This window comes from Ruditapes philippinarum, unplaced genomic scaffold (genome assembly GCF_026571515.1).
Source record: "Ruditapes philippinarum isolate M1 unplaced genomic scaffold, ASM2657151v2 ctg15647_1_1_1_1, whole genome shotgun sequence".
Taxonomy (NCBI): Eukaryota; Metazoa; Mollusca; class Bivalvia; order Venerida; family Veneridae; genus Ruditapes; species Ruditapes philippinarum.
Genome location: NW_026865933.1, coordinates 1 through 19,606, shown reverse-complemented (window position 1 = coordinate 19,606; position 19,606 = coordinate 1). Strand labels below are relative to the sequence as shown.

The 19,606-nt window shown below is 33.6% G+C and overlaps 1 protein-coding gene across 1 annotated transcript; it reads left to right on the top strand.

Annotated features, from left to right (window-relative positions):
- The first annotated feature begins 5,345 nt into the window (after window positions 1–5,345).
- On the top strand, window positions 5,346–12,380 carry LOC132730784 (uncharacterized). The gene is made up of 2 exons (XM_060716789.1): window positions 5,346–6,498; window positions 9,264–12,380. Exons 1-2 carry the CDS (start codon window positions 5,565–5,567, stop codon window positions 9,863–9,865), a joined length of 1,536 nt encoding a protein of 511 aa, XP_060572772.1. The 5' UTR covers window positions 5,346–5,564; the 3' UTR covers window positions 9,866–12,380.
- Window positions 12,381–19,606: the final 7,226 nt, after the last annotated feature.

Below are 19,606 nucleotides of genomic sequence, written 5' to 3'. Positions count from 1 at the left end.
GCAAAATTTCAAGAACATTTTTGATAAAACTGGTGACTTGAGACAATAACAACACAATTCACAGTAAACCAACAGGCAAATACACTCAGTAGTAGAGTACACTTTTTATCACAATGGCATCTGTATTAATGGAAATGTATTTCAACAAAATCATTGTTACGTTTTAAATAAATAAGTCCAAAAGTTATTTAGTAACAGACTTTTCGAAATTTAAATAAAAGAACAAAAGCTTTAAATTAATGTCTAATTTACATAAACAAAGAAGTTTTTTTTGCACCTTTATCGTTTTTAATAAATACATGTATTTAACAATGCATGCCTGTGTATAGTTTTTAGTTATATCCTTAACGGAAAACCAATAGAGTATGAGCTGGAAATGGAAAGGTTACCCCCTCTTGGTATTTTATGGGACCCATGTAGTTTTAAAGATAAACATATAGGAAGACATTTGCAACTTGTTGTCTGACTGAAACGTTTACCATTACGACACAAGCCAATGTGAATTATCTGCCCCTGTCACAATTTTTTAATAAACAGCCTAATTGAAATAACCATTAATTTTTTAACCAAATGAATCGTTATGTAGTCGGTTTTTGTTTTAGATCATAGACAAGGTCTCTAAAATGATTTACTTCATAATTAATTGATGTTATTACTTTTCAAAATGGCCGCCAAATTCAAAATGGCCGCCATTTTCCTCTTATTTTATTAACATTTTAACATAAACTGTGTGGTTTTGTTTTTAAAAAAAGCAAAACATCACTTAATCATAAAAAGTTGTTTGTATAAATATTATAGAAGTTAAATAGACTTTTTGTTGTTCAATTTGGGTTAATGATAATGCTATTAAAGAATATAATTTACCCCCCCCCCCTTCCAATGTTTTGCAATACAGCTTTTTAGTCACATATTAATTATTACTTGAAATCTTCTTCTTCAATATAAATTTCCATCTCAATTTCCTCTAGATCACCTCCTTCATTTTAATCATCTTCTAACACTTCACTAGCATTTTTATTAGCTATGAGTTCAATTAATCCTGGTCTCTGTTCAGGTACAATGTATATGTGAGACCTCCGGTTGTACCAGTATTCCGACCATATCTATCAGGACTTGGAATAGTTGGTATTGACAAAAGGCATTTCACCACACAAATATTTGGTAATTTGATCTAAAAATATGCGTCTTTAATGTGGAAAGATATGGTGGTATTGAATGCAAGTCAATAACATAGGTAATTGTAAGTATGTCTGCATTTGGTCTAAAATTTTGTCTGAAAATGTGCATGCGCAACTTATTTATGTCACTTTATTTGTCTTTCCTTTATAAAATGCAAACAAACTGTTCTAGAATTTTGAAATCTTCTTCTTGAATAATTGAAGACTGGTTATAAGTATATATTCAGGATCTATATATAAAAAATGTTTACGGCTTTAATTTTCCCCCTCATGAAAAAGGGCTCGTGGTATCACATCTGGTGAAACTATGTAGCCCAATCAATGCTTTGCAAAGATCTTCTCCTTGTCTATCAATGATTTTATTTACTTTAAATAGTCTTCTATTATTATTATTAGCCACACCAGTGTCAAATAGTATTAATCTGATGACAGACTGTGCTTACGTTAGAAGTAATATCATAACATTAGTATCAGGATATTGTACAATTATTGCTTTGTCATCATTTTCAGCCGCATGTAACATATGTAGCATAATTCTGGTATCGGCTTCCTCCTGAGACATATGTAGATCTGGAATCCGTATTACTTCTACTTTTCCATCTTTACTTTGGAGGCATACACATGTCTCTTCACAAGCACAAGATTCTCCTTCCGTCCAATTTCCCTGCATATTTATCTTTAGACAATTCCTCATATACCAATCTTATGTTTTTGTTACCTGGTCTCTGTTCATTGTATAATCGCCTTCATGGCAGTCTTTGTTGGTAAGTTATCTGCTGTAGCTAGAGACCAAGGCACTGGTCAAAGTGGGTACATAAGGGGCTTTTCAAGGATAATGTCATTTTCTTTTGATTACATGATGAGCTGACCGAAGACATTGCCAGCGGCCTTAACTTCAACAAGATTGTTCTGAGTTTATGTCTCTTTCTTAACTTTCTTTGTATCGGCAAAGGTTTTTCAGTTTTGCTTCTTCAGTGGAGCATAAAAACTAACAGTTTTATCAACCAGACGTTCTTGGGCGAGATTTTTGTGTGCTTCAAGTCCATTTCGGTATAGGCATCAAACAGACTCTTTTCGATCTCCTCTGGTGCAGGAGACCCTAAACTTAAACAAATAAACACATCCCAATTATCTGTTGCAAATGGATTCATAAAGTTAGTTATTGATTCTTTGAGTTTCGTGACATTTTTTTTCAAATGCAGCTATATTTGCTGGTTGTGTATCAATGTGTGTGGAAGAATCCGCCGATATGCCCGCCATGCGGAATGTAGCCTCAACATAGCTGGCTTTCGAGTGTTGTGTTTGACTCCATCTGTAGTAGGCAGCAAAGTTTCTGCTGAATCCTATTATGCCTCAACGAGACTTTGCACATCTGTTTATTATTTGCTCAATACTTATATTAACAGCATTACAGAAACCGTTATTTTGAAGAAGCTTTCTTGATCCAGTGTGTTGAATCAATTTATCACCATATGAACATATACAAATAGATATTTTGCATAGTTTTGATGATCATATGCAAAGAATAATTGTAGCATATTTTATAATGTTGATATGTATAGGTCAAGATCATTTTCCTTCGTTGCTCTCATAAAACGAAGAAGCAGCCAAATCTTAACAATAAATCCCTTCAAATCTGTGCTGTCTTCCTTAAGTGACCTTTTCCGACGTCTTCCTTGAACTCTTGATACCTCTTGTAAAGTACAATGACAGATTCATTAGCTAACACATCTTCAAGGTGTTCACGTCTTTGATTCTCAGCTAGCACATTTAACGCTTGGTTGATATCTTCCAATGCACTAGAGTTGTGAATTTGGATAATTAGTGCTACAAAATCTTCAAAAAGCAATCTTTCGAGAGCTTCTACTGTAAACATGTTAACACATTCACTCTTCTCTATCAGGATTTCTGAGAAACCACTTCCACAAGGCCGTTTGCCAATCGCCCCTAGGTTAGAATCTAGCAAACGAAAAGCCGCTAAATGTATTATATTATCACTGTACTTTGTCGGATTTTCCATACTGTAGAATATGGTTTTTTAGCAGCAGCCAAAGCAAAGGTCACAAATGTGTATTGTTGGTTTACAGCTCTTGAAACACTTGAAATTTCTAGAATTTTCTTAACAGTTGCATTTTTTTGTACTTTGGGCAATTAAAGTACATTGGTAGACATGTACTCTTCTGTAGAGGATGTTTTATCATGCAACTCAGATGTTAGAGATATCCAGCCAGTCCAACTTGGAACAATCTGCTTGTCATGTACACATGAACCAGAGAAAGTCAGATGAAACAGCAAAACCCGAAACATTTCCTTTGTCGAAACTTATAAGTATTGATAAATGGTTCTTATTTCCCAGTAATTAAGCATTCAGCCAATTCTTCAGGAGTGTATTTAACAGTGCATGCCTTAGTCGCCTGTATATTTGATATATATGTGGATGTTAGTTCTCTTTTAGTGTCATCATCATCATCTTACGGCTGTTCTCTTTCTTGAAAAACAATTCTGTGTGCAGTATGGGTTGTTATTTAGATGGATTAGATGGAAATGGTCCCAGCACAAATTTGTTATGAAATTGCTTTTACAGATATTGCATCAGGGAGAACAATGTCCCGATCAAAAGTACTGTTACACAGTTTCCAAAGGAGTATGATTGACAATGTCCGAAATGATTCATCAGTGTCTTATGCTGTCATATGCTGTGTTGCATTTCAATAAAGATTTATTCAACAAAATCACTCTAAAACAATTGATTTTAAGGGAAAAGCATACTATTACTAAAGCATACTGTTATCTGCTTTTTTTCTAATGGCGCAATGAAAATAGGGGAAGTAACTTTATAATGTTTTTTAAAGGGGAGTAACAATGATAATGAAATGTAATACAGTAATCTCAATTATTATTCTTATAATAATAAAAAACTACCAACAAAAGGCTAAGTCATTTAAAATAAAATAAGAGTAAGAACAGTTTCCCTTGGTGAAACTCAACGCGCAGCCTCTGTCAAATAGTCATTGTGGTGTGGGTAAGCTCTACAATTCATTATAGTCATATGGATATACAGAAACAGAACGGAACGGAGAATTCAACTACCAACTTTTCTAATTGTTTTTCATATAAGTGAGAGTATATTAAGTTTCTAGAGAGGACAAAAAGTCAATATTCACATGAAATTCAATTAAAAGTATCTTATCGAACTTTAAAGGCAGCTCAAATCGACTCCAAATATTTATGGTTCATATCTCTCTAAAATTGAAATAATATTCAAGAGCACAACATTTAAAATTCTACCTAGAATAGAGTTAGTTTCACTAAGCATATCATATATAATTAATAATTACATCAAACTATGTATAAATGGGTTTAAACACATTAAATATTGTTATGAATTGTTTATCTGTTCAATAATTGGCGGCCATTTTAAAATGGCAGACACCATTAATTATGTTATTTTTATGTTAAAACTAAAAACTTTTTGTATAAAACATAAAACATATATTTACAACTCAAAATAATGTTTAGATCACAAATTTACTCTGTCATAGAGAAGATATCTGAAGAAATCTTATAAAACTTATATAGAAAAAATATGATTCAAGGGGAGGTAATCAACTTGTTCTATTGGATTCATGGTAAACGTTTCAGCTAAACAACAAGTGCCAATCGATAGCACATACCCTAAGCTTCAACACTATATAGGTGTACAAAAATACCCAGGGGGGGTAAGGGGGGGGGATGCTAGCCCAGCGTCTACAACTATTTATATGCCAATGTCCTTCCGTGGAATCAAAATACCTTAAAGATGTATTAATACTTACATAGATTTCTTTTTTAAATATGCACATGAAAATGTCACAGGTTAAACGTTATAATAGCAATAATTGGAATAATAACGACACAATTAGGTTCAGGACGGGTGGGGGGGGGGTCATGATACACCTCATCTTAAAAATGGTATGGCGTTAAAGGTTATTCACATTTTATTATGCTCTAACCGGATCCACAAGATAAAATTTCGTCATATGATCGTCATAATGCTTACAAATTACAATAAACCAGAATCTTTCTATCTACCCTTAACTTTTAATGACTTTTATTATTTTTGTAAAATTGATCAACCTTACAGAGCAAGCGTGTTACCCTTCAACTGAATTAATCAATGTTCATTTCTTACGTCACTAATAATACTTCAATACCAAACGGAAAAAGTATTTTTTATGTTTCTTCCTTATTGGTAAATTATCAATTTCTGCACGCATTACACTTTTTAACATTTTTCTAGGTGATGACGATGAAGAGTTAGATCCTTTTCTCTGTTCGGGGAAAGTAAAAAACATTAAAACATTAATTGAATCAGGGAGGCTGCCAAGACAAAGAATACTTGATGAGATGTGTCAGATTTTTGGGAGGAAATCCAAAGCGATAATCGTCACATGCAAGGCAATTTGTGAATATATCAAATCAAAACATGTCGCTATTGCATATGTTTGGGCTGCGTATACAATTGAAAACCCGCAAAGAATAACTTTTGTAATAACTGTGAAGCACAAATCAGAAGGTAACAAAAGTAAAGAGTCTGTACGTTTAGAGAAATTGATCCAATATTCATTTGTCAAACAATACGCTGGCGATTTTAGCTTAGAAGGCTCTGAGGTAATTAAGCAACAGGCTTCACATGCTGCGAAATTAGATGAAGAATCCTATGAAAATCTTCAGACCTGCATTTCAAAACACTCTGAAGATTTGATGAAGAAGCACAAGTATCTGTCAATTATATCTGCATGTTCAAATAGATCAAAAGGGTTTGGCGCTTCATGGGAATTGTTGCCTGAAAAGTGTATCGTTCTTTATGTACAAAAAAAGAATTATATTCCAATTGATGAAGAACCATTTGAAACAAGTTATGACAGCATTCCAGTTGATGTAAGAGAAGGTGTCTTTATACCGTACGGACATACTGCCGGAGAAAAGCTAAATCCTGTTAGGATGGGATGTCAAATAGGTGGAGATAGTTCTAGCGGCACCCTTGGCTGTTTTATAGATCATCCTCAATACGGAGTTTGTGGGCTTACATGTGCACATGTTCTTTTACATTCATTGGAGCTGGAACGGTTGAAATCATATGGTATGATGAAATGGCCATTGCATGGTATGTCCATAAATGTTTATCAGCCTGCTGATAACCAGTCTGTATTAGGAAACATTGTTCAACTAATCTGCAAAACAGGCTCAAGCAATACCTGTGGAATGGATGTGGCTTTGTTCAGAGTCACAGACAGACAACCGAAAACGGCAAGTTTCCCTGATGCAACGGCGATTTCGGGTATCAACTTTTATTATTCTTGTATTTTATTGTATTTGGTACTCTTTCTTATAAAGTGAATTATGTTGAATATTCAACATTTTAATTTTTTATAGAGCACAACGTTGTCTATGTGAGCTATGTTAGTATGTCGTTTAAAATCTATTCTCATGTCAAGTTCAATTTGGCTCCAATAAGCTCGTTATTATTTGACTTATTACCCTTATTTATGAAAATGTTACCGTTACAAAACGTGCTCAATGTGAGCTATTGTGACCGGGTTATGTCCGTCGTGCGTCGTCAACTTTTGTCTCGAACAACATCTCCTCCTCAACAAATGGGCCAATGCTGTTCAAACCTTATCTTAAGCACGATTGTTCCTTGCATTTAACTTTACAAAAGGTGTTAAAATTCAATTCCATGCAGAGTTCTGCTGAAAATATTCTTCTTTAAAACCACGAAAGCTAGATCTAAAATATTTGGCATAAAAATTATCATCTTGTTTACCTTTATCAAGTTTGTTAAAATTATATCTCAATGATTTGATTTGGCCTCACACATGGATAATGGGTGATCTCTATATTTATATTCGAATATGTAAAAACCTTGTTCCCCGAAATTACAAGGGTCAGAACTGTTCCTTTCGAACAGATAAAAATAAATTAAAACTACTTGGTAAAAATTTAAAACATAATAAGACGAGCAGAGCAATAGGTTGACCTTCTTTGTCAATGTCAATGTCATATTTCGTCATTTTTTATTCGAAAATTCTTTCCTACTCTGTATCTTTTAAACCGATAGAAATAAATTAAAAATATTTGGTAGAAATATCACTGATAATGACATATAGGAAAACAAGTCTCATTGTGTGAAACTATAATGTCTAGAGAAAATACATCTATGTATTTTAAGCATGTTGCATTGCCTAAATGACCTTTACAAAACTGATATGAATCATGCTCCTGGGTTCAATATTGGTTAAATTACTATGCTCAGAATTTAGATATATGCCACGTAACATCACTTAAAAACCACGACATAACTGAAATTAAGCATTCCCCATGGGTCAATATTGGCCTGCCCTTGGGTCAATTATTTATATTGACTATAGATTATAGACTAACACATTTAAGTCTTATTTTGTGAAACTATAAAGCCCTGAGTTTATATATTTGACATGCAACATCTATTTGTAGTTGTCTTAAAAGTTAAGATAATAATGACCCTAAAGTCAAAATTGGCTCTACCGAGGGAGTCACTTGCTTTATGTTGGTAAATAGCGAAAAACAATATCCTTAACAAAAAATTCATCTTTTTGTGAAATCTTAGAGCTTCTGTATTTTTGCAAATAACATTGTCTAGTAGATTTCCATAAAAATGTTATGAATCATGCACCTTGGGTTAAACAACAAGCATGTTCCCACTCTGGAGGTCATTTAGTATCATAAGGATAACAAACTTAAAACATGTTAAGACAAGTTTCTCGATTGGTTCTGTTCGCTAATTGAAATATTATTTTTAGCCCACTTTTTTCCGAAGAAAAAGATGGAATTGTTAAACGCGAAAACCCTTTGAAAAAACGTTCAAGTACAAGAGAATGAACTTGCCCTTCATTAAAAAAAAAATGCTTTTAACCTCCAAGGTCAAATTTCTCATTTTTTCTCAATTTAACTATTATTTACTTTTTTTAATGGAATGGTTTCAAACTTGAACACATCAATCTTTTAGGATATACCGTCAAGTTAACTAGACAGACTCTGACATTCAGTCATAAATGACATTCCATAACTGCTGGAACTGGCTATAACTTTGGTATTAATGAATAAATTGACTTCATATAAGTATACAACGTGTTTTTTTATGTATATTACACGCAATTGACCTTGGTTGATTTATGAGTTTGACCTTGTAGGTTAGATTATTGAATTTTCACTGATTTTTGCTATACTTGACTGTTATTTGGTAATAAATAAATGGACAATCTTCATACTTCGACAAAACAACAACCCTTTGGACAAGACCTATGTATGGATTTGATGCATACGAGGACAAAAGAATACTTGTGACCAAACGGACAAGTTAAAGCATTTAGATATAATCTTGACCTTCAAATAATCTTGACCGTCAATGTCAGTTGATTGACTTATATTTTCTTAACTTTTTTGATCGAAATTTTTCATACTTGAACAAACCAGCAAGTGTTACTAGACCGACGAATTAAAATGAAAAGAAGGAAAAATAGCCAAAAAAAGGAAATAATAGACTATTATTTTTTCTATTACATTTGATTGAAACGCGATATTGTTCTATAAATCTTATCATTCTTTGAGGCATATCTTAACCATGATACTCTCATGTAAATCTGCCATCGGGTACATATTGCACCGCCCCAGCGGAGCTCTTGTTCGATATGTACGAAAATGTTTTTACATCAGTTATAAGCTGAGCAATAAGAATTGCTTTTTCAGATCTTAATATTTACCGTACCAAAATCTATTGATAACGGCGGTGTTTATCATATGTCAGTATCATTTTACGTCACATCAAAACGTATGTTATTCTTTTATTTTATATTATATTTATATATATTATATTTATAAACAAAAGAAGCGCATGTCACGATATTTACTCATTGTTTTTGACATTTTTAACACATTTAAAATACGTTTCCTTTTATTCGATATTAACTTAATATTAGTAAAAATTCTTGTGGTTCAAGTTAAAATGATAAACTTTAACCATTAATCAATTTTTAGTGTTTAAAGTTATTCACAACTGTATTACAGGACCAGGTATTCAGACAATTAACTATGATAGTTGGCGAATGTGTGGCCCAGATCGGCTGAATCTATTAACGCAAGATCGTGTAGTGAAATTTGGTTCGATAACAGAATTAAGAGAAGGAAGGATAAAATTTGGTGTTATGGGAGTCAAAGAATTAGAATGTTACCCACTTGTTATAGGATGTGCATCTATACAACTATTAAAACAAATTGAAGTTGAAAATGTTTCACCTAACTTTCCTTTTGCTGACCCAGGCGACTCAGGATCACTTGTCTTCGTTGTTGACAGCAATTCGCAACATACATGTATAGGGATTGTAGAGGGGGGTACAACATACGGGACAGTGGTCGTTACTCCTATTGTTCCTATACTAGATGAACTTAACGTGCCTTGTTTAAAACGTTTTGCAAATGATAACATAAATAACTTAGGAGCACATATAAACACAGTTGCTAGTGACGTTCAAAGCATGTATAGAGATATTCAGGGCCTTCAAGGTAATATGAATACTGTTGGTAATGATATTCAGAGAATCAACAGCAACATGTTAAACATGGAAAGGGCAATTCAGCAAATAAAAGATTTTTTAAATCCTCCCCGATAAGTTGCTGCACAGCAGTATCCATGATCGAAAGAATCACATGGCTTGAAACAATGACCATAATGATTATTTCGTGTTCAAATAGTGTATCCCATGCTTAATGCTTTTTAAGTGGAATCTTAGTAATCATTTTCGTGTTTGCTGTGATAGGTTTTTGGCATTGGATTATGTCAAATACAAAGGTGAAAAATCAAAGTTGGTGTAGTAACTGTATAGCTAAGGACACGGTACTCCTCAGTTTCTTTAATATATTTTGATGAATGTTGTTTACTCTTTTTTTTTGACAAATTTTGATTGTGGTTTTATGATAAAAAGCCATGTTTTTTCTCCTATGATTGTAAAACGCTGTCAACAGTACTTGCGGCTATTTAGATAAAACATTAAACTTTCTGTTGAACTTAAACTGTTATTTAAGTGTTTATTTAGTTTATGCTTAGAAATAACATATGTTTCATATTATCAAACACATATTTCACTATGATATTCTTTTAAAATACTATGTACTTTAAAACAATGATTTTATGTCCCTTTCGAAGAAGACAATGCATATTTTTGCTAATTTCGGTCTGTCTGTTTATCTGTCTGTCGATCGGTTTGTCAGTCGATCGGTCTGTCTGTCTGTCCATCGGTATATTTCATATACTTATTTTGCGATAAAAAAGAAGACGAATATCATTTTGTTTTAGACTGTGTTTTATATAACAGTCTGAGACAGCAATTTGTACCAACATATTATTATAGACGTCCAAATATGCAACATTTTGTTTATTTAAATACTGCATAATGCATTAAGTGTGTCATAAGAACATTTAGTACATATGTAGAACACTCGAACTTTAAAATAAGGCAATTATACTTTAACTTGACTTTCAATATTTAGGGACTCAAAATGTACGTGAATTTTGTTTCGCATGACTCTTATATGCTATATTTGTTTATCATGTAGTTTTGTAAAATGTTATTCATTATATTCAATTATAGTAAATCCACATGTCAACTTGTAAATTTCGTTTTTTGAGCAAGCTGTGACTTAATTCATATTCATTTCATGTCCGAGTGATATTTTCAACCTATTTATAGACTTATACTATGCTTACATGTAAAAGTGCATGTTGCGTTTATCATTTATACAGTTTATAACTATATTAAATGTAATTCATTTGTCACAAACTTGTCAGAGCAAGTTGTGACTGGATATAGATTCAATTTTCTAAGTACTATTTCTGTAATATGTTGTATATGAACATATAAGATTTTGATTGTTTGAATGTATTCTGCTTACTATGTTACAAAACTAATGGAGGCTTTATCCTTCGCATTTCATTTTGATATAATATTGGGTTGCATATAGCAGTAGCTAAACGTTTACCGATTTTTCATGTGACTTTTCTCTTGATTTAATTTCCCGCTCATGGCTTTCTCTTTTTCGTACAAATTCATTCCTTGGCGGTAGTGGTCTTATAAAATAATTTAGGTATTTCTGAAATTTATAATAAGTAAAGCTGTGATTGATTCAGTCAACAGCGGTAAAGGTAGATATAAAAAGCTTTGCTGCTATGGTAGTTAGAGTGATGACGTCACAATAAAGTTGAAAATAACTTAAATATATAAGATAAAGTAGCACGAATAAAATTAAACGCCCGCTATGGTTTAGTGGTAGGAATATAGACGCGGCAATCCAAAGATCTCGAACAATTGAATCTTGACACAAATTATCCTAGTATATAATTATTCCGTGATTTGTTATATCGCGTATGCTACCTAACACTTTCAACATAATTAATGATGGTAAAATTACTGGTCTACTCTTTATGGACCAATCCATTTTGTGTGTTATTTTTTGTCTGTGTGTGTGAAATATGACCGAGTTTAATGTTATTTGTTGTGCTTGCTGTTATCATGTAATTATTTTCTGTTTTCTTTTTGTAACTGATATAAACTAAGTATATGTGTCCATTGCAGCTTAAAACATTTACAATGTATATACAAAATAGTGATCTTGATATACTGTGTACAAACACACTGCCATATAGACAGATTTATTATTAATTGAATGAAATTAATTGAAACGTTGCATAATTTTAAATATGAAACTTGGTGTTACCAACTGTATTTTAAGTTACCTATCCTAAAATTTGATCTTTGGTATGTTATTTCAGTCAATTTTAGGAGAGAATACTTGTTCAATAGTCTAACAAACTTACAAACTAGCAAAATGCATTATTATTTTATGTTGTCGTTTTTATCCTTCTTACAGGACAAAATTTCATTTATTTCATTTATCATTTTGTTTTCTTTTTTATCATTTTGAGTAAAATATGATAAACAAGATCAACAAAGAAAGGCGGCATTCAATGAACGCAACCCCAATATGACCCAGCAACAAGAACCAATGGCAAGGAGCCCAGGCGGACCCCAAACAAAAACAGGACAGGGCAAAGACAGAGCACGGACAGGTTAATCATTAAATGATAAATAATTTGTAACTGATTAGGTTAGGAATTCAAATAAAGGAATAATAGGCCCACAAAGGGGAAGGGGACAGGAGACCGGGGGAAGGGGGGGGGGTTAATCAAAGTAATAAAAACTAGAGGCAAAAGGGAAGATACTTACCGTAGACGAGAAAACAACAAGGGACACAAGCAAAAGTGTCGCCAAAACAGTATGAAACAACATAGACATACATCTGAGGAACACAGTGGGGCGCCGCCTTGGAACGGTCAGCAGCATAATAATGACTGCTGGGGAGTTTAAACCGGTTAATGGTGCACCAAACCTCGCTCTTAGCCCCACCATGTTCCTATTAACGAGACAGTGTAAATAAAATGAATCCCAGCCAAGTGAAATTCTAACAGTTGTCATGGTTACAAAAGGTTAAATAAGTAAAACACTAAAATGATCATGTAGAAACATATAAAAGTAAACCCAATGACCATAACAAAAGTACTCAATGTCCTAAAGGAAGACAGAGCAACAAGAAAATCACCTACAAGGGCCCGACGAAGCAAGGCAGAAGACGAACATTAAGACAATTCAGTCCCAAAGGGCTTTACGAACTATCCATCATAGAGTCTCCCACTTGGTCCGTCAGATGCAATCAAAAGAGGAAAGCGTAATGTCCAACTGTAAAAGGGTTGAACACTAAACATGCAGTATGCCTTAAAATTGACGGAACATTATTCAAAAATAGATCATTTTAAAAGAAAATTGGGCTAGGTTTAATAAAAAGAACAAAAAGTGCTTAAAAACAAGTCTTGTAATTTTGCACGCTCACACAAAAGGATTTCAGCTTAATAAAAAGCATAAATATGAGGCTATGCTGAGTTCAGTTTTGAAATTAACAAGATTTTTGAATTCAAGGAGAGATAACTCGAACACAAGCTCGGTGATCCCTAATTTATAACGCTGATATATTTATGTTATCATATTGTAAGATCAAAGATTATTTGCATTATATTTTCATTATATCTTCATAAAACTTTTCAACATTTGTATAATCTGAAAAAACAAAACAGCAATGCTTTAGTTGATTTTAGATAGATTTACGTTTACTTCTTTGTTTATCATCATAAATCATTGAATGAGTGAGATGAAGAGCTTTTTGATTGAGCAGGGATCTATCAATTTAGAATATATATTTGTCTACCTGATATTGTATGTTCTGAGTAAAATATTTTTCCATTGTTTTATGTTCTTTTGTATATTTTGCTTTGTTTGAATAGCACTTTGTCTAATCGTATACATTAAGACGCCCAAAAGGGTTAATTGTGCACGTGCGCCTTTCGTGCATAACTGTCCGACCCATAACAAAACCGTTCCTCAATGATATATTCATACACAAACAAATAACTGACATCTCTTTATAATATATTTATATATATATATATATATATATATATATATATATATATATGCGTTTAGTTTGTATTTGTTTCTAACCATAATCTAAGAATGTGTAATAACCATAATCTAATAATGTGTAAGAGTGTGTGTAAGGGTATATATTATATATATGCGTTTAGTTTGTATTTGTTTATAACCATAATCTAAGAATGTGTAATGACAATAATCTAAGAATGTGTAAGAGTGTGTGAGTTTTACTGACATTAAAATTTATGGATATAATAGATAGTTCCTAAGTGTGTCTAACCTATCTTGTTTAAATCATCACATTAGTGAATAACAATAAGAATTTCACCACATTCTATTTGTTAACAAAAGGACACATGTCAATGTTTGTCTTTTTATATTCAAATGAAAGGTTTGTGTAGAGATTTATCAAGTTAGTTAGTGTGTTAGTTGCTTTGACTGCCTGAATAAAAGTTTTATCATTTTTTGGTATTTTGTTTTCCTTGTACCAAGTACAGTATATTTTGCTTTGTTTTATAGTATTGTGTCTGATTCAAACTATTAAAAGCCGAAATGGGTCATCACTTACATGCGACGTTTGTGGCAATTCCGACTATTTGCATAACTGACATCCCTATTACAGAACTGTTCCTCTTCGATAATACTATGCCTAATGATATTTTCCATATAAATGACGAATTCATAAAACAATCTTTAAAAATAATTCAGAAGTTCTACAGGCTCTTTATTACTTGCCAAAGAAAGATGCATGCCCACCATGCCCACCAATGTGTCACAAACATATCATCTTAAAACAAAATAAAATTCAGTTTCAATCTCAGTATTTCAAAGTTTACAGTGTGCCACAGTCGGTGTCTGACTAAAAAGCAGACTTTTTCAACATGTATCTGAATAAGAAAATCTTGAATGATAAACACTTAAGGATTCACATGCATTTTAACAAGGCAATGAAAGGTTGTTCTTAAGTGAATAAATCAGCGGCGATGTTCTCAAATGTTTATACGGATTAACAAATACATGTATGCCTAGCCATATGCAGTTAGTTACGGAATTACTTGCAAAAGTAACTTGTATCTTGTACTTGTTCATCGGAATGAAAAAAGCCATTGTTTACTTGTAGACTTTTCCTATACAGTTTTCTATACAGGCTCTGGACTGGTGCGGGCTTGCCGTGGCGTATTTCGTTAGAATTTTACTATTGAAGCAATAGAAAGCAACCTAAAACTCCAAATCTATCCGACTTTTGACCGAGGCTGACATTATTATAGGACTATACTGTCTGAGTTGGACTTAACATTTTTTATTTGGCCATTCAATGGAGACTAAAAGCAACAATTTTGACGCATTTTTTAAAAGCATCAATAATTGCTCTTAAAGCGCAAAAGTATGATAATGCAAAAATATAAAAATGTGAGTTTTCATACTTTCTTACAATCAGTCATATTTACGTTGACGTTTAATTTACTTAACTTTAAAGTAAGGTTTCGTTTGATTAATTAACATAATTGTTCATCTGTTTGTGCGTAATTTTGTCTTTTTTTATTATAAATTTCGAGTCATTTTATCCTTTCCGGAATTGAGTGAATTCACTCTCCGATGTGTAGGTTCCCGCGTTTTACATTCTATAATGCTTCCATGCAATAGTTGTAAACAATTTGTTTACGACAGCCTGCAAGTGAAAAGGATATTGCTGCTTCACATATCCATTTTATACAAACAAACCATGCATATGAAAGTTTACATGATGTACTTTTCTTTTTAAGGAACCCTATACTTTTGGCCTATCCAAGGGGGTTCTTGAGTTATATAGACTTGTATAGGACTTGTCACTCATTACAGTACTTATTAACCTGTAACAATTAAACTTCATTTACAGAGACACCTTGATGAGTTCTACCAACCATATACGTTTTCAGGTCAAAGGATCAAGGTCACTTGGGCTTGATATATAAAAAAAATTCAACGGGCCATAGATTTGATTCGTTTTATGTGGATATATCTTCATATATCTAGTCCTCAGGTGACCGTTTTAGGGCCGATTGCCCCCTTATAATAAAGTAATATTCTTCTTTGTTAATTTTATAATTACCCAAGTAGTTGTACAACTGAAAGAGAGGCAGAGCTTTCAATTTGACATTTAAACACACCCAATGAAAAAGACATGACAAAAGAGCCGTTACTAGCTTTTTAAAAGCTAACTTAGTTATATATACTACTCAAAATTTGTTAAGGATCACCTTATTGACATTGCATGTTTCAGTCCTATTATCATCATATTAAAATCATATTTCCACTCACGAAACACCTGAACGGGGACCTCATAATCGTGTACTTAAGTTATCGATTTGTCATGTACACCTTGCACAGTAAGCACGTTGAAACATACCTATGGAAATTTGGTGTTTTATGGTTATGTGCTATCACTTAGACGTGTACAAGCAGCAAGACATCTCTCGTTTTATTGTAAAACTGTGTTAGAAATTAACCAAATATGGCAAATCGTCGTCTTAGTGAAGATGAGATGAACAGGGATATTGGAATGTTGGACGCTGCCCGTTCACAATGTCCTTTGGGTATCCAGGAGCGTTGTCTCCATGATGTGGAATCGATTTCTAATGACTGGAAATATCTTGCAGAGCCACGACGGAGGTCGGGAGCGTTCAACAACTCAAGCCAAGGACCAATTCATTGTCCTTCAGGTCAGGCGCCAATGGTTCTCGAACGCTACGACCTTACGTAACGATTTCCGGAATGCAAGTGGTGTGCGTGTAAGCACACAAACTATTGGAAACAGGTTGCATGATGCTGGGTTGAGGTCATGGAGGCCAGCAATTTGCTTTCCTTTGACACAACGCCATATTCAAGAGCGTTTGCAATGGACGCATGCTCATCTCACATGTTCAGTTCACATGATTGGACCCCGATCCTTTTCACTGATGAGTCAATTTTTTGTGTGAACTTCACGGACAGACGGACTAGGGTTTGGAGAAGTCAAAATGATCGCTAAGCTCTTGCATGCGTTGCAGAACACGACTGTGCTCGTGAGGGTTCAGACATTGTGTTTTGGCGGGAATAAGCGCTCAGGGGAAAACGGACCTACACATCATTTAAAACGGTACACTGACGGCAGTAACGTATGTCAATAAAATCTTAGTCGTCCATGTACGCAAGTACGCTGGCGCAGTCGGCTTGTGCACACAGAGCCCACATCACTAACCGATATCTTGAGGAGGCAAGTATAGTCCGCATTGATTGGCCAGCGAGGTCCCCGTATTTAGATCCAATTGAGCATGACACGTACAACCAACAACAGTTCAGGAGCTAAGACATGCAATCATAGAGGTATGGGCCCAGATTTATCATCAAAAGGTCCGCAGGCTCATCAGCAGCATGCAGCGGCGATGCCAGGCCGTAATTAATGCCCGCGGACACATACTCGGTATTAAGGCCCTACGCCAACCATTTCCTGATTTGCAAGATTTTTTTTATTCCAGTATGTGATCTCCAAAATGTTAATTTTCGTCCAGCACACTCTTTCTGCAACAGGCACACGTCAAGGAACGCTTCCATTGTCATTATTTTCATAAAAATTAATTCCTAACTAATTATATTTAATTCCTTTTAATCAATTGTCAAATTTATTACAGTCAAATACACAAAAGTAACGCACTGTACAAAAAAGTGATACTAAGTAAATTTTGGGTAGTATAATTATGTAACTAATAGATACTAGTATAAATGTATTCTTGTGGGGCGTCCGTGTCCAAGTAGTTCAGGTCATTGACTTCAAATCACTAACCCGTTATCGCCGTGGGTTCGAATCTCAAAGGGGACTTTAAATTATTTCATGTGAGAAAGCTATCGAACTATATTGCGGATGTCGGTGGTTCTACTCATGTACCCGTTCATGCCTGAAATAGTGTACGTAAAGGCACCTGAGGTCTTTCTCCACTATTAAAGCTGGTGCGTCGACATACGACCTATACTGTGTCCGTGTCATGTAAAAACAATCAAACAAACAAAAACAAACATGTTTATTTTAAAATGTCAAATCTTTTGTAACGCCGATAATTTAGGTTAACATATAAAACCTAGTATAGTGACACTACATGTTAGATCTCAATTTATGAAATTCCAATGATCAATAGCCATAGTAAGAAAATGAGTTTTGTCGTGCTGACTTGTTGATTCTTCAGGTTTCTTATCTTGCAGACGTGTTCCCTGGTCACATTATCTTTAAAAATGAAAACTTGTTTGGCTCAATGCCATTAATACTGTTCTATAAGTTTGTATAAGGTCATATTTGTCACTTTTATACTGTGGTGTTGATAGGTTTTAGTATCATGAGACGGTCTTCATAACTAAAACCATTCAATTCTGGTGAAATCCTTGTCGCTTTTCGTTTAATATTTGAGTATGTTGCATTTAATGTTCTTTTATGTATCTGAGAAATGATTTATAAAGACACAATAAAGAGTTAACAGTTCATTTATTAAAAAGTTATTTTTGTCTTTTCTGACTATTTATTAGTGTTGTTAACCATCTCAAGAACATGAAAGTCAGATTTCAAAATATTTTCAAAAGTTTTTTTTTCTTCTAAGAATTCTGTTGGATTGGGTAGGGCTACGGTAATATTATGGTTATCGGTCATTATATAAATGGCATCGGGATAACTTTCGTGTCGTTGACTAGAATTGAAAACATATTTTAAACATTTTATCCACACAAAAATTTAATCTTTATAGCTTACATATTAGGTACGTAGTCGAACGAACCTTCTTCTACGAAATCGCCGAGGTTGTATTTAGCCGAGCACAAGATATCTTTTTAGATGATCTTGTATAAGAAAGGATATTTAAAATAATACACCTTTATTCAAGCTTCATGAAAAAAAAACAATTATGTTGCACGTCACATTGTCTACTAGATCTTAGCGCAAGGTAAGTAAACTCGCCTCTGGGTCAAAAAATGGCAACGCATCGGTGTCACATTTTATACAGCGACTTGTAAAAGAAATACATTTTCTTATAACCTTCAAAGCCAGGATTTTTGTATCTTATCTTAATATTTTACAAATGTTTTGCCACTTTTTTGCGTCGACTTAAATTTGTAACTTTTTTGAACATGACATTGGAATAGCTGTTCCTCATAGATAGCTTATCTATAGATTTAGATAAATGGCCTGTAGCAACTGTGAATTTCTAGAACAAATCATAACCCAGGCCATGGCCATGGATAATATATCTCACTCAAGGTGTAACTTCTGTAACTATTTAACATAGACCGTTGTACAGGAAAATAACTTTGAAATACCTTCTCCGCAAGGTCAAATATTTGATCACATACAAAAGTACAAGGGATGAAACACTGTAAGAGAAGTCCCTTCTGGCTGAGTGGTTGCCTTTAGTAGGTGAGTCATAAGAATTGCAGCTGATTTGTCCATGCGTGAGCGTAATAGACGACTAAATGGGTTCGAATTATTGGAGTCTATGCATCTAATAGCTCTTGCAGGTGAGGTTTGTTTGACCCCTGATGTTGCTTTGAAGATTGTAACAACAAAGGTTAGCAAAAATCATCTTTTCTGATTCTGTGCCATATGACCTATACTGTATTGTTGCGCCGTAAAACCAGGCAAACAAACAACACTACATGTATACGTCAAAATTAAATAGCAGTAACAAATCTGTATCTAGTGAAAGCCTAAAAAATCAAAATGTGAGTCAGTATTTGCTGTGGAAGGTTATAAATGTAAAGGGTTATTTCGAACAAGTCTATGTATGATACATGTATTTTATTAAATATTTATCTCCGATTAAGTATCACCAAAAGAAAACAAAACAAAAACAAAATAACAAAATATTATATCATGATAAT